The sequence below is a fragment of the Echinococcus granulosus genome, assembly GCF_000524195.1.
Source record: "Echinococcus granulosus chromosome Unknown EG_S00080, whole genome shotgun sequence".
Classification (NCBI taxonomy): Eukaryota; Metazoa; Platyhelminthes; class Cestoda; order Cyclophyllidea; family Taeniidae; genus Echinococcus; species Echinococcus granulosus.
Window position 1 is genome coordinate 93,300 of NW_020170460.1, and position 16,601 is coordinate 109,900.

The 16,601-nt window shown below is 42.6% G+C and overlaps 1 protein-coding gene across 1 annotated transcript in view; it reads right to left on the minus strand. All coding sequences in view use genetic code 11, as the record gives it.

The window, feature by feature from the left end:
- The window catches only part of EGR_07533 (Vacuolar protein sorting-associated protein), a gene marked incomplete at both ends in the record, with an annotated part of 47,415 nt that overhangs the window by 24,609 nt on the left and 6,205 nt on the right, over nt 1-16,601 (minus strand). The window contains 14 exons of the mRNA XM_024496782.1: nt 453-723; nt 1,287-1,625; nt 1,680-2,204; nt 2,699-2,767; nt 3,085-3,308; nt 3,469-3,840; nt 4,316-4,417; nt 4,490-4,641; nt 6,055-6,718; nt 8,382-8,578; nt 8,673-8,824; nt 9,464-9,849; nt 13,943-14,052; nt 16,044-16,300. Of these exons, the coding sequence (XP_024348787.1) occupies nt 453-723; nt 1,287-1,625; nt 1,680-2,204; nt 2,699-2,767; nt 3,085-3,308; nt 3,469-3,840; nt 4,316-4,417; nt 4,490-4,641; nt 6,055-6,718; nt 8,382-8,578; nt 8,673-8,824; nt 9,464-9,849; nt 13,943-14,052; nt 16,044-16,300 (3,820 nt within the window). The remainder of the gene's footprint in view (nt 1-452; nt 724-1,286; nt 1,626-1,679; nt 2,205-2,698; nt 2,768-3,084; nt 3,309-3,468; nt 3,841-4,315; nt 4,418-4,489; nt 4,642-6,054; nt 6,719-8,381; nt 8,579-8,672; nt 8,825-9,463; nt 9,850-13,942; nt 14,053-16,043; nt 16,301-16,601) is intronic.

Consider the following 16,601-nt stretch of genomic DNA (forward strand, 5'->3'; position numbering starts at 1 on the left):
AACTCATCCCCGACTCTAGTAAGATCGGCGATGAGAGAGCAAGAGAAGAGCTTTGAGGTGGAATATACCCCCAGAAGAAGGTAAACCAATAACTGTTGGACTTTAAATTACAACCTTCTACCTACGATGACTCTTCTCGTAGTTATTTGTGTAAGCGTGTGGGACGTCGGTATGAGTGATTGTCGTATTAGACTTGAATGAGCAGAAAACTAACCAAAAATAGACTTTATAACATCATTACGGTGATAGTTGATCAACAGTACATAAGTTAGATGAAAAGCTTTATGCCCTAATTGATGAATACTAGTGTGCCTCTATAAAAAGCGTGAGGATATCTTGCATTAGAAAGTATAGTTGGTAATGGGGATATGGCACAGCCTGAATGAATCGGAATCTGAATAAATTAAAAATGATAATTACGACAGTGAACTCGAGTAAACTCGGTAACTAACCCGGAAGAAGGTTTTCTAACAACAGCGAAGCCAGCGTAGCTTCGATGTGCGTTAGTCCGCTGGCAGCGTTCCCATTGGACGCGGAAGGGATTCGTGAAGCAGCGACAAAAAACTCGCAAAGGCTCAGTCGGGTCAGTCCCACGGGATGCGCCTCACCGCTCATCTCCATGAAGGTCTCCACCATCAATCGAGGCATATGGAATCTCATCGCTAGACCCGGCACCATCACCGTTGAAGCCGCCTCTTCTACCGCAACTTGTGAATTGATCTTCTGAAGAAGGAGAAGCAACCATTTAGCCTGCCGCAGCTTCGACTTCTGACCTCATTTAGTAACTTTCAAAATCAAGCCTAAAGTGATTACGCCCCCCTCCCTTCATCCGACTCTGAATACACACGATCCAGGGGCATGCTAAACATTGTGTATCAGGATAAAGTGGACTTTATTGACAGTAAAAATGCAGATTGACGTCCAGTACAGAAGACAAAAATTTAGGAAGAGATCACTCCATGGAGAGAGGAAAAAGAGTCAAAAATATAGATCGAATGGATGAGCATGGCTTAAGAAAGAGAATAACTGGTATAGATAGAAGCGCTATAAGATGGAATGCCTTTTCGTAGTCCAAAGATAAGGAGTGGGAGTTTAGAATTGGAGCAAACTATTCGAGAAGAACGGTAAGAATTCAAGGAAATTAAGATATCAATACGACCGTCATCTTACGGTTCAGGAAAACCCGTAAAACCACCAAACTCACTTTAAAAAAAGGATGAATTAAGAGAATGCACAAAACGATTAAAGCAGGTGCAAAAAATTCGGCATACAGACAAGCGATCTACCCCAGTGTTAATCAGATCCATGCTGGACTTTCGTGAGGATGCTGCACTATTCTCACTATCATCTTCCCCATCAACCGTCCCTCCAAAATTGGTAAGGTTTTCCACAGTCTGTAGAAGTTGATGGTAGACGTTCTTTGAAAGTCGCACATGGAGGGGTTGTGTGAGGCACGCTGATATCGTGATCCACAATTCTGATTTCCCCGAAGCCTCCTCTGACGCTCCTAACTCTTCATCTTCATCAAAAGGGAAGTTCGTCTCCATGGGATTGAAATCGTCTGGCCAATTTATTGCACTCGACTCCGTTTCGCCTCGTGGCCTAGAAAGAATCTGCCGCTTTACCTAGAGGAGATAAAAAAATTTTAATACGCTCGCCAATATCGCTCTCAGACTCACAATTATGTCGGCGGATATGTCCTCCAGCACACACTGTTCCATAGGTGAGGTGACAAGGCCGAGGTAGTGAGCGAGCACAAGCATCGCTTGCACCGCCTCAGAGGTGTCCCGCACTTTTGGCACTCCACGCTCGTCAGAAACATCGAGGGCGGAGAGAGACGCCTGAGCCACGCTGAGTTGCACGAAGCGCAACGGAATGGAGCTATCGCCACCATCGTACAGCGTCAAGCGACCCAGACGCGCGATGAGGACTTGAGGAGAGACGGGACCGGCGGGAAGCACGATGACTGGTTGCTCGAAGATGGCATGCAGGGAGGCGAGACTTGAAGAAGACGGAGAAGATAATGGCGCTGGCTGCTGCGGGGGTGCAGTAGCAGCAGCGACAGCGGAGTTGACTGCTGACTTGGCCAGTCGGAGTGCCAGGACACCCACCTCCGTGTTGCGGTGATAAAGACGGGAAAACCAAGAGGAGATCTCATGCAGAGCGCGTGGTTTGTGTATGTACACGGGACTGGAGACCTCCAACTACGGAAAAGGATAGATGAGTAAATCCTACCCTGAGAGTAGTGATAGACAAATTTTCATCATTTAAAATTAATAGGGAAATTCTCGTTTTAAAGAGAGGATTATTTTGTGATTACCAAATGAATGCTGAAAAAATCCTAGCCTTTCGGCTTAAATTGGGAGCCCTAAAGTGCTCGATCAAATGCGGAATAAAAGAACACTTTTTGTTCAATCCTGTTGCACAAAATAGATTTACTTTAGCATTATTATTCAGATTCTTAAATAAGCCGAACAACAGAAATAGATGAAGACCTCGAAAGAGCAAAAAGAAAAGGCATAAAGGAATTGAGAGAGACAGAAAGTGATTTAAGTGGGCAATGAAGGCATGTACAGCATTATGTAGATGCTTTCTGGTCGCCTGTGAGTCGGACGTAGCACAGCTGGTATGAGGCTCTGATGACCCCTATCTAGGTGACTCATCACTGAGGCATTTTAACCGGTGACATTAAACTCACCTGCCATCCGCTATTCCGTTTTCGAGAAAAACGCAAGAGCTCTATTAGTGACATTGCGTTGGGACATGCCTGATATATTTTAATGAAAAAGGGAAATGGTGGGGCTGGGTTTCGGACTATAGAACTGTTTCAGTGACGCCTCAAAACAGACAGAGACAGAAGGGATATCTCACGCGAGACGATGAGGAAACTGAATTAAAGGGGAGAATAAAATTATCAACAAAGTTATGTATCAGGGCAGAAAAAAACACAAAAAGATAATAAGAGCGACAAATTGATTGGGGAGGGAGAGCAAGAAGCCTCTTACTGCATCAGAGAACAAAGAGAGACCTTCCCCAAACTAAGGGAAGAAATGTAAAAAAAATACAGAAAATGATGCTATTTACCATGATGTGGTATCCAGAGCCGCTATGACAGCGCGCAGTAAGAGTAAAGACGGACTTTGCAGCGGACCAAGCGAGCACAGCATCGGGCAACTCGGGATCAAGGCAGCGACCCGCGGCGAAGATATGACGATGCTGTACTCTGTTCGGTGCCATAGAGCTCGACTCCGCCTCCATCAGATCCAACACCTGCAGACCGGCCAGGCTCACACGCAAGTTATTGTGGTCTGTAGTAGTAAGCGATAAATGCCTGTCATGATCAAGACATTTAAGAGGGTAGAACATTTTCAATTCGTCAAAGTAAGAAAATTGACCGAGAACCGATGAATGCTTTTGATGGCGGAAACACATGGGTTGGGATATTAACCAGGAGGTGTTCCAACTTACTGTCTTGAGATCGAAAATGCGCACCAAGGAGAGTGATGGTGGCGAGACGTTCTGCAGTGGCTGCTGGAGGAGAAAATGAGTACTTCTCTTCCTCCTCCGCCACCACGCCACTGCCTTCTGTCGTATCCTTCGCCTCAGGTGCCGCCTTCACACGAATCAACACGAGACTGAGTCGCTCCACGCTTATCGACATTTCTATGCTGTCATTTGGGTTGGGATCACCATCACTACCGTCGTTTTCGACACCTACAGCAGCCGTAGAGATCATGGGGGCAGTGGATAAGTCGGAGTTGTGTGGTTTATTTCTGGACTCAGACTCCGGTACAACACAGCGCACGAATGCGATTAACTCCACGAGGATGTCCAAGTTTCCTGCGCGTGAAATAAAGACAGTAGTGGATCTGTGGTTTAATAACGGCAAAAACTGGCGGTCCCAAATGTCTGGGCGTACGCATTTCTACTAGTTACTTATAAAATACAGAATAAGCATTCACTTTTCTGGTGTTGGTGGCTATAGCTAGCTGGACTTAAAGGTGGAATGTAATATATGTATATATTACATCGCGAAGATCGATATCTAAATACCACCTAATCATAGGCATAAAAATAATGGTGTAAATATTTCAACATGGTTGACTCAGCAAAGTGTTCTCCTAGTCCACTACCCCCTTAATAGAAGACTCTTACACCAACGACGACAACTTCATGATGTTGACGCGGGCACACGGACCTCTGAACACATTGGATTATGATCCATACCCTGGTCTCTAAATCTTCAAATCAAAGTGCTAGTTTGCTCTTACCAAATCTCTCGCATATATCCCATCGCACATGGCCAATCACTCACCCAAAAGATCCAAATGTCGAAATTTGACATCAAAAAGACGAGAAGTTTTCCTTCCTGTTGAAGACTGGAAGTACTTCACCCGAATTAACGCCGTAGAGGAGTCTACAAAACGACGCGGAACTAGCATAATGAGTAGTTTACTAAATGACACCAAGCAAGATCCACTTCGATTACCTTCACCACCATCACCAATAGGATCGAAGAAGGGCCGTGTCACAACGAAATTGCTACCGCTACCGCGTATCAGTTGCTGTCGAGAACGACGCTTAGCGTAACTACCATCGGCACCGCTGCTGACGTTTAGACTACCCGAAAGCGTGTCTAACCTGAACAAAGAAAACAAAGAAGGCTAGGAATAAAGGAATGAGTTTTTCTTGATGTAACAAAAAGACGGCCATTTAAGCAGTATGTATGGGTTTTGTTCAAAACGCTTTGTTGACATGCCCCTTCTGTACGCATTTGTAATAAAAGTTTCACCTGGTAGCATTCAGATTTATCAAAGAGGAATCAAGGTACTGTATTAGTGAAAACCGTAAGAAGACTTGGTACAAATAAACAAAATATCGGATGTAACTGTATGAACGGCAAACGTAGAATTCATGGGAGAACGGTACTGGATGCAGATGGTTGAAGTAGTGGCTAATCACAAAGGAGAGATTGTCAAAGTTTCACCGACCCCTGGGCATTTATTTCGATCGCACTTTCGTAATACAGCCAGTAATGCTGACGCTAGGCTGGACATGAAAGATTGAAAATACCCCTTAAATGACAGCTTTCAATTGTGCTAGGAGCAGTTATTCATACCACAATATGAAAGACGTGACAACCTCCTGTCGCATAGAGTATTTGTTACTATGCGAAACGTTTGGCAGAAATACATTTACAGCAGAACATCGGATGACCCTTAGCACAGCCCCAAGCATTAAACTCTACCAATGCAATTTTTCTCATAGGGTACGTGAAATTCAATGATGCCACCATTCCTCTCTTAAGGTATACTTTTACTATTCCTTACAATTCACAAAAAAGGCCCATGACAGCTGAAAATAGAAAATTCCTCAAGAGGAGGCTCCAGAGATGACGCTTTTGACAAGAGCGAACTCACATAACACTTTATTTGTAGTTTGGAATACAAAACTCCTTTATGCCAAAAAATTAAACCTCATTTCTGTTTGATACTTTTTAATGTGTAGGAAGTCAAAGAAGAGCCTCCAACCTCCACAGACAAAGAAAATGAGATAATCTTAACAATTGGATACCCAGTAAAACTCCACAGGTGTGGGAACAAAAATAAGCTTGAGCCAGATTTTCACGTCGGCTGGAAGGATGTAGCATAACGAGAAGGTGTGCTCCATTCCCATCCTAGTACTTTATTACATTACTCATTGTGTTTGAAGCAAGAGTGCAAATCATGTTCGCAACCAGTGTTAGAGGAAAATTTGCCGAAGCAACCTATGAATTTTACTGTTCTCCTTTAGCAGTAGAACTTGCACTATCGCCATCACCAAGCCAAAAAAGTTCAAGACTATCCTATATTCACTATATTATTTTAAGTTTGACCGATATGTTTGTGACACGATCTGGTAAACCACAGTCACAAAAAAAATTATAAGAGACAAATATTACTCGCGTCGTGAGAGCTCAGTTAAGAAAATCGAGGCGTCAAACATATGTGACGCCAGTACTCCCTACTAAGTTATTTAATCCACACAGAAAAAGAGAAGGGCATAGAGTCGTACCGGACATCACGATGTGACGCCGCCAATAGGTCAAAGTCTCCTCCCAGACCGCAAAGAGCATCAGCGACGGTGAGGCTGTGCACTTGCAAGCAGATTTCATATGTGGTCGTGGAGTGTACTGGGTCAGTTGATCTACTAAATCGAGCTGTGGTGGAGGCCAACCGACACTCCGCCAGTGGACGACCCCGCGCGTCAAGTTGGAGGATGAGTTCGTGCATGCTGAAAGTGACCACAATCGTTCGTCGTAGCGCTGATGCTGCGGGCATCATGAGGGACGTTTGGAACTGTTGTTTGGAGCGTTTCGATCGCCGAATCTCTGAACTTTGTGGCACTGGCGCTGATAGCGGTGGTGGGTAACCCTCTGTCGCCTCCTCTATTTGCTCCGTTGCTGCCGAAGCTACAGCAGTGAGGCATAGGCGGAGCGCGGTAACACGAGCATCAGAGAGGCGAAGAACACAGTGTCGCTGCTCCAGGCATACCAGAAGCCCAGGCAGGTCGGCAGGAATAGTGGGCGGGGGTGGAGGAAGAGAAGCAGTGATAGTGGAGTTGGAAGAGGAGCGGAGCCGCGCCATTGGTACTACACGCCGGGTGATCCAAATAGCCAGACTGAAGCGGTCCACAAGGTGGACTTGGGAGGCTACCTGGGTGATAGGACGACCGTCCACTGAAAGGGGAAGAAGAGAAATGCTCTGCTCATTTATGATTGAAGCGACGATACTGACATTGCGCTTTAGGTTAATGGCTCCAATTAAAGCAAGTAATAGAATAAATACGCCGTAGATTGCCCCTAATACATTATTGACATGAAATTTAGGGACCAGTTATGAATATCAAAAACCGCTAATAAGTTTCGGTCTTTTATTAGCTACTGTCAGCAACCTTACAACTCAAGTTACAAACCGTATGTGCAAAAGGATGTTAGGCGATTAAAGAACAAAACTATTCTCAGTTATTGCAACAATTGATTTTGAGACTGTAATAGATGGGTGATATGCTACTTATATGTGATTTCAGCATGAAGTTCCAACAAGCAATCAGCCAAAAAGCGATTATGTGAGGTAAGCCAAGAAAACGAGCTTTATAACATTAAAAGGCATAAAAAATCAATTTAAAGTGTCAGACTCAGACACTTAGAAGATCATAGGAGATGCTATAAGCAGTAGGAATTCATAACCTAACTGGCGAACTGATTCGCAAAAAAGGAATAAAACACGTTACTAGGGCTCGTATCGTTTCCAAAAGACAATGCGAAAGCAAGCCGAAATTACTGGGACTGACAATCACAGAGGAATGTGATTCCTCAGTTGCATTGAGGTATCTGTGTTCACAAAAAAAGGTATTCCGGGAAAGCACAAAGCACAAGTACATATATCTAGGTTTGCTTGGGATGATTACGACACTGTGTTTACAGTAAAGGCAACAAAGAATCATACGTGATGAGAATAACAAGAATGGAGCACTGTAAGCGACGACTTTAAAACTGACTCCAAAGTTGTATCAAAAAGAATAGTGATACCCATAACTTAAAAAAATCAAACCATTGAAAATAAAAGCATTTTCAAGAGTAGACGAGAAGCTAATTATAATCACAAAGACAGTATCAATTTCAAGCCAAGTGCTAATCCTTAAAGAAATCCAGTATCTCATCAAACAAGACCTAATGTAAAACAAGCGTACGTGAAACTTAGCCTACAGCTTCAAATCGCTAAGATAGGGTCTACTGGGCTCTAATGAAAGCGTTAAGCCTATGGTAGAAGAGAAAAAGTCACTTGTGATCGGATAATCCCAAAAATTTCAACTTGTTCAGAGCATAATCTTGAAAAGTAATAAAGCCTTAGGGACTCTGAAACACCAATTAGCACCACTGACAGCCTAATCCATCTCATGCGGCCCGCACGACCTGAGAGTCGAGAACTGAAACACGTCACAATCATGTCAGCCTTAACGTTCATTCTCCTGCCAACTCTCAGACTTTGCACCATTTAAAGTATCATATTTGGAGAACCTTTCGTAAAGCTTTCAACAAGAGTGATCAGGATGGCAAAAAATTGTCATAATCTGCCGGTATTAAGGTCACTGTGATCGACAGAAATCAAGATCATCTGATAAGCGCAAGCAGTAGCCTTAGGAGGCGTATTGGGGCAGATAATAATGCGATTGGTGAAGAACAAGCTTGCCAATTCTCATGAAAATGCTCAGTTGTGTGCACCAAAGTTAAGCAATCACAGAAGTTGGAAATACAGATTTGCTTCTCATTGAAATTAGGTTTTTGCCTGAGGAAATAAGGTGATGTTTGCAGAAAAAAATTGACAGCCCCATTCACTCACCAGTGGTTGAAATGGAACACTTAGGAAGAAGGTCAGGCCACAGCCCAGATACCTGCAGCTCGTCCAAACGCCCCGCCAGAATACGAAACTCGTCCAACTCCAAGAGGTAGGTCACATAAAGTCTGCGACTCTGTCGTGGACGCCTCCGCAAGGAGCGTTGCCGGGCAGAAGCGAAGCGCTTTGCACTTGGTAATGGTCTGTGGAGAGAACGAGGAAGTCAGTGGCAAGAAGACTTCTTTATCTATGATAAAGTGACTGTGAAATCCGTCAATAAAAGGCACGCGAACTTACGGTGTCTCAGAATCGGATTGAACGGGTGTGCCACAGGGTGTTGCAAATATATCCGCTTCTTCATCCCCATCGCTTTCGTCATCCTCATCGTAATCTGCTTTTTTCTGTGGTTCACTAGTCTCTTCTTCCTTTTGCCTGCCAGGAGTTTGTGCCTAGCGGAAGTGAAAAAAGTGTAGGCATACGAAACACGTGCAGGTTCAGCAAACACCGCAGGCTAACGAATAGTTTTAATTTCGACTAGTCTAGTCATTGATACATCCGTCTATCTGCGTAGTAGAGGGAAACTGACACAAAAATAGGATATCATACTGAGAGCTCATTTTGACATTTCAAGGCCTTGTAACGGTGAAACCAAGAGAATTGAGAATACAGTAAGAAGTCAAAGCCATCAGTCAACTTTAATAGTAAATTTACAGTTAAACCAACAAAAAACTGCCGGACGTCTTTACATTTTTTTGAATAAAGAACATCGAAAGTCGGTAACTAATACAAAGTTCTTAAACATAGTATTGAGGTTCAACATGTCTTATTTTCAGCGGAAACTAGTCATACACACATTCAAATCAGATAAGAATTTAAAACATTGGACCTCCGGAGGGAGGAAAATTTAGCCAAACAAGGACCACATGTTAACAATTACGGTACACCGCAGCCATGACGGTGGTCATTGTAAAACATCCAGGCCTTCTATCCCCCTTTTTTAAATAAAAATGGGATAAAATATCCCCTACTTCTTCTAACATCAAAAACTAGTAAGAAATGCTAGGCCGATCACAAGCTAGGATACCTACCTCTTTGGTGTTCTCGTAATCATCGGCAGCAGCGGCCGACGGTTCCCAATTGGAGAGTCGGAAGCGTCCAAGGTCACAAATCACGCCAAGGAGGCTTGCCGGAGGGCATGGCACGTTGCCCTCCACCTCCGCCTCAGCCTCTGTCGAACATGGCCAGAGGCGCCCGGGGAAAAGGATCCGCGGCGCCGCAATGTCTAAGTGCAGTCGCAGAATCGATGGTGCCGATGACGGTGATGCTAACGAAGTTTGTAATGGAGTTGCAGCAGCAGTGGAAGACGTAGACGTCGCTGATGCTGAGCCCTCGTCCGCCGTCTCGGCATTGCGCAGTACGGCACGAAGATTAGCTTTTGTATGTAACTTGATTGTGTCGTAGGCGCTAGAGTCATCTGTGGGTGGGTGTAGATGGGGAATATCGTCAGACAGTAACACTGGACTTTTGAGTAGAGACTGAACTATCACAGAATTTAATAATCAGCAAACTGGGGTAGTTTAGAATCCCAGTAATAACAAAAGCCTAATTTACGAAAAAGGGAAGTAATGGTGAAGCATGTATCTCGGATATATGGAGTCCTTGATACCCCACCCAGCGCTTTAATCAGGAAAATTGATAAGAACAAGATAGCAAGATTTCTCTTCTGATGCTTATGGGTTTAATTCATATGAAGGAGGAACCCTATCCGTTTATTTCACATGATTCAATCCAGTACTATCGACTTCAGTAATACTCGCATTGCAAACCTCACTGCTGCTGATTCACGTGTAATTTGAGATGAACCGGTATATCTGCCCCCCTTCAAAACAATTCACCGCTATCCATCACTTTGCACGGGGTTCAGACCTCTCAGCTGACATATGACTTATTTACCGTTGACAGTAATAAAATGGTCTTGTCTACCATCAACCGGCACATCGCTTTGTGGGCTCATTGTTAAGCCACACCCACACCATGCCAAACACCACATTATTTCATGTCACCTGGTAGTTTTGCCACTGGATTGTATGGATACCAAGATAAAAGCGGCATTTAAAAATGCACCGTTGTAAAAATAATTCCCAAGAAGCTAGAAATTATGTACAGGAAACAGTGATAGTGGTGCATCTTCACAATGACGGCAGAAAAATAGATCGAAATCCCAGGAGCTATAAGATCACTTGGGAAAATCGGGCACTTCAAACTTTATAGCAGAAAGATAGTCAACTGGTAACTGAATGAGTAACAAAGCGGTTTGTGTAGCCTACCTTCACCAAATTCGAGATTAACTTTAATTAACTCTTTTCAACTTGACATCCACAACAGTAACACCTTTTTCGCCACAAACATTTGCAGGATGAAAGTTCACGCCACCCTTCCACCTTTGGCCCAAAGGTATTAAGATGGCACTGACATCTGCTAACAAAGTGTGGCCATACGTGACTTCGACGGAACCAAAAAAATAGTAAAAAATGGGCTAGTGGCCATTTAGTGAGTCCGGTGGAATCCTCAATGACCTTCCCCACTGGTAATACTGAGTATTCCTTCAGGAGGATTCTGCTAACTTATATACATAAAATCCATTTGTAACACCACCATGCTATATGCCATGCCCAAAAAGCAATCGCGCTCCTGGAGAAATATGGACTGATAGGCAGGTTACGAAGGCTGTACCGCCGTCTAAAAGGCTGAATATTCAATGCCGCTGTGACATCGTTATTGCCAATCCAGTGAGATATGACGTGAAATCGGGGGTAGAAGCTCGGCAGATCAGCGAATTAATCAACATCAGTCAAGTGTCTCAATGAAGGCGTAAGCTGAGACCAATGTGAGGAGGCTAGCAGAGAATGCATACTTCACTTTGAAGTACCAAAAGATATAAAGCTAAACCAGAATCAGTGATTTTGGGGTCGGTGTGGCATGCGTGCTTTGGTTAAGCGAGCAGAGGTACAATTTCTCTCCCATCCACAAAATTGTAACATCATGCGATTTAAACCGGGTGCTTAGTCATCAATCATTGGTGCAATAAAGGTTCTACAAAGGCAAAGGTAATGTTGCTTCGTAATGATGGCAAATTGAATAGGCAATAAAAATGAGGAGATGGTGATCGAGAACAACATCTTGTAGATCCGATGACTAAAAGACAATTGGCTTAAGACTCGATCTTCCGAATCAAATATTTTGTTTCTTTTCTTTACACGTATTGCCAACATTTCCACTCGACCATGAAGATTTTTGCGTCGAATTTGCAAATCTTAAAGAAATAACTTTTAGCAGAGATTCAAAGTTGGCCCAAATCGCTAGAGCCTTGGATATGAAAAAAGCGATATTGCATTTGGCACTTTGTGTTTAATTTTCGTCCTACTCAAACGACTTTTAATAAATTCACTGTTACTAATTTCAGCTTAATTAAGAAACTAGTCCAGCGCTAGACATAGAGGAGAGGATGCGGAGAACACTGAGAACGTCATTGAAAAAGGGTGGAGTCTATGAAGTGCATGCGTATACATTTAAATGCCTCCTAAGTGCTACTCTCCGAGGAATATAGCTAATACCCTCTCTAAGAAGTCGAAGTAAGGGGATATACAACGCATTGATAGTTTATTTAACTTTACGTTTGGATATGCAGGAGCTTCATTTTCCGCAGATTGCACTTCCATTCAACGACAGCGTCCAGGCCGCGCCAGCAGCCTCAGCTCTTTACCACGTCGATAATGCATGCTCTGCCATACTACAGCAACTTTTTACGACTTCAGGATAGACGCGGAGCGTAGCCAATAGACTGCGATAAATAACACTTTTTAAAAGCAAGTCTTCAAAAAAATGAGCTACGAAACTAAAACGAAGTGGCTGGGAGAGCTCGCGGACGGCAGTGGCGTTTTTGAAAAGTGGCGAAACCTCTAGAAAAAAATCAGATCCTTGGGTCGGAATAAAGCCACCTCTGGTAAACAAATTCAATGCTAGTTCTTCTCCTTGGAACTAGTTTCAAAGGGAAGAAACATAAGACCAATTGGCGGCATATACACAATAATATCAAGTAGGCAAACGTGGGTGCAAAAACACTTCTAACATGTTAGATTCCAGTCAGTAAACAAGAAAAAGTAGAAATTATTAAGTGGTTGATAACTTAGGAGTAAAAGAGGAGCAAGGAATAGACAATATGACTCAAAAACCCAATAATGCAAAAAAGAAGATAGTGGAATATCAAAAAGCAGAAAATTAGGGAAAAACTATCAAAATGCGAAAATTTACAGCGATGCAAAAAACATCATAAGGCCGCAGATTGTCATTTAACTGGCAATAAAACAAGAATTGCGAACTGGAGTCGGCACGAAGATTCGAGAGGCTACCTTTTGCCATGCATCTGTTGGATTAAGTTCACCACAAAGTGCAATTTGTATATGCATCGCTTAAGCTCAAGCAACTCTTGTCACATAAATTCTAGTCAGGAAGTGACAAATTTGTCCCATCACACCTATAAGAGGTACTGCTATCACTGAGATTGGACATTTCCTCAAATTGATAGAAATTATTGTGCTGCTTTCGTTTCTGTCTCGAAGTTGCCTTAATTTATTCGAATATTGCTATGATATCCAAGGGGTAGGAGTAATCAACAGAGGTGCCGAAGAAAGCGCCCAAGACAAGATGGTGGTCATGCGGTATAATAAAAATCATTTTTTGGTCTCCCAATGGTGCTAGCAAACTTTCTGGTATTCCGCATGCTTGGAAATGAACTAACTTTCACAATTAGCAATAATTAGGAAATTGCTTCACGGAGTGACTTATACGGAAACAAATCAAAATATAAAGATACGACCTTTTTAAATGAATCATTTACAAATAAAGCAAGCCAAAATTAAAAGGCCTACTTACGTTTGGTTTATTGAAGCAACGCCCATAAACACAGGTTAGAGCGAATGGCAAACCATTTTCAAATGCATCAAGGTGGAAAAAATAATACCGAGATTGCACATTACGATCTAACATTACTAATGGATATCACCGAGGGGTACACGCGAAGGCAATCTTAGGAGGGGTTGAAATGTTGCCACCTTGCTTCAATTAAAAATAATCTATTTTGTAAAAAAAACATCTCGAAGGGAATCAACACATCACTGATAAACACATCAACTACGCACAGATAGGAGAGCTAGTTAAACAAGCGCTGTGGTCAATTTATGAACTAGCAAGGAGGTAATAGGTACATACAAATCGGTACATATTAATAAACCAATGAAATAAAGTCAAAATGGGGAGATAAATGGTATTTTCAGCAAGGGAACGGGATGTCCCGAACTCATGGTCCAGCCGGAACATCTTATGTAAATAATTTATTATTAGACGCGACTACATCAACGGAATAAAATTATATAAAGTCAAAACAAAGCAGTACGAAGAAACCTCCTTATCATTTCAGTTAAAAAAAATAAAACTAAGAAACGCAGAGGTGAGCCAAACACATTAGAGATTGATAGTAACTGCAGTGCAGAAAGCCAAAGGTATCTTACCTGGTGTCTGGCTTAACGATTTGTTGAACGCATAGGCGATGAAGCGCACAACGCGATTGAAGAGCTCGGGTTGGCAAACCACACGCAGAGGATCCGTTCGAATGTTTAGACTGGAAGAAAGGAAGGCACTATTAATCTTAATTTGTTTTGCAAGCCACAGTTTCCCTCAACTATCGTCAAGTATGTAGAATATACTAACAGTTATTTTATTAATGGACAAATGGTATTGGAAGTAATTACTTGAAACAGAGGGTCAAAAATGGTTGATTAATCAGTAGGGAATAGTTTGATCAAAGTACAATGAAGATGGATTAATGAATTTAGGAATAAAAAAATTACTAATCCACCAATGTTTATGATTTTCAAGTCACATTTTAAAGTTCTGTGAGGCCATGGTATTCACCCGCACAGGGCAAATAGACTACAGAAGAGGTAATAGCTTAAGGTGAAACAACTGTGAATTTCTCAGAGGTAGACAGGCCATTCCGAAAGGGGAATGTGGTAAAAGCTGTCTCCCCTTCCTCAGGATCATCAGTAAAAGTGCTACCACGAGTTCACCAACTTTTATGAGCTGTGCAAGTGATGCTATTAAATAAATGCTTTAAGATGGAACCTGATATGATGCGCAGATAGTCATTGTGGGTGAATTGCTATTTCAGGAATCCCCTGCTTAAAAATCTGAAGCATCGTTGCATAACCTCAGACAGTACAAGGCAGAAACAAGGATAAATTACAGGCGCTTAAGGATGCTATGAAGCTACCTCTGTCCTTGAGGTAACAACATTACTAATATCAGGTAAAGTGGACCGTGAAAGTAATACATAAGCCACATTAAAAAGGAACGGCGATCTGCCATGTAAGGAATATAGTGGAAAGACGAGCTCATTGAATCAACAGAGTATAAGTAGGATGTTCTATTATATTAAACCCCAAGAATGGAGTGCTGATGTAACAGAATTAAAGCCTTTGGGACGTCTGATCAACTACAGCCAAAATCACAGAGAATGAAATAATCCCAAGATCGAAAAAAAGAGATGTTTAAAGACAATGCTGGGAAACTGGTTGGATCTGGCTAAACCCAGACTTAGGATAGACGGCCTGGACTGAACAGACGTGCAAGTCCAAACTTCAGTTTGTTAATTCATACGCTAGCTGAGTACCCAATCTACTGGAAAATACTCGAATAAAATGTTTGCTGGTGATGGAACTTGGATTTCTTACAGTTAAAAACTACTAGAAGACGGTAGATTGAAGGAATCTAACGAATCGAGCGATGGAAGTGTGATACCTAGTGACCAAACAGGGGGAAGACAAACAAGCCACCTCATTCCAGAAGCAAATAGACAAGCTTGTTGACTCTTCAGACGTCCGTCAGTCGACACACACTCGAATTCCAAACATAAAGATACGGTCAATCAAGTAAATACACATCCAAAATAACTACGAGTAGTTCAAGATCTAAATTAACACAATCTTTCCCGAGTCTAGACATCACGGCACCGTCTCAAGGAAGCATGCTCACAGACTCACCAGAAATAAACACAGTACCAATTGTATACACAGACATCGAACAAGCACACAAACGAGTGTTCTTTCAAGAAGTAGCCCTGATTTTCAGGATTATCGTCAATTTCTCATTCCAAAGGAAAGAAAAAAAGGTTAGTTTTTATACTGCGGTTGGAAGAATGGGCGCCTTCAAATTTAATATCTGTAGCAACCAGAACCAGTCCAATTTTTACGGATACAGGCAAGGAGGCAAACACATGTAGCTACACTTTCAGCAGCAATTCTGTGGGGTTTTATCAATACAATTTAAGCCCAAAAAACGTGTTTTCAGGCTCCTCACATGTGATGCAACTAAAATAATCTGATTTAATTCGCACATAATCATATTGACGAATAGATATAGATAAAACTGTCACTTTAGGCGCTGTTTTGCCTTGAAATTATGGGTCATTTGCTAATCTAAGGAGGAAAACGCCATCGCACCTCGAAGTGAACAAGCATCGACCAATGAATGCATGGAACCACTAATTTAGGGGTAAAGTTGCCAAATTCTCAGGCAGAGAGAAAAAATGGAAATGTAGGTAGATCAACTAACCTGGTAGGCGGTAATGACGCCTCATCGGCCAGCTGCGTTGAGGTGTAGTCCAGTCGGAAGAGGTCCGACGAGGAGGATGAGGGTGCATGGAGGAGGGGCGAGATAACGATGGGAAAGAAGGGACGCTGGTGACCGTTACGGCAGCGCTCATCTCTCACCAGAAGTGAGTGGAGGCGAGCACTGAAATGTAAGCCCTCTTCGCGTGGGCGTGTCTCCACGCACAGCTGTAGGTTGTCCGCGCGCAAGCTGCAGAGGCTCTGGAAGAATTCAAGTGATTCAACTTGACTGACTTCTCCAATCGAATTATAACGCCTCATATTCAACTATCCGAAAGAGTTGTATCCCAGCTGCAAGCGGTGCATTGTAATCAAACTCGTTTGCGTGTTTTCTTGGTTAAATTAAGTAATTTCATTAGATTTCATCATTTTAATGGAAGTTCAGTCCCAGTCTAAGTTTACCATCTTTCGAAGTATCATTACAGCTAAAGCCTCTTCTCATTAAATCAAGAATGAATTCAGCAAGTGGATTGTTTGGCAAGGAGAAGGCGTGACTGGCTAA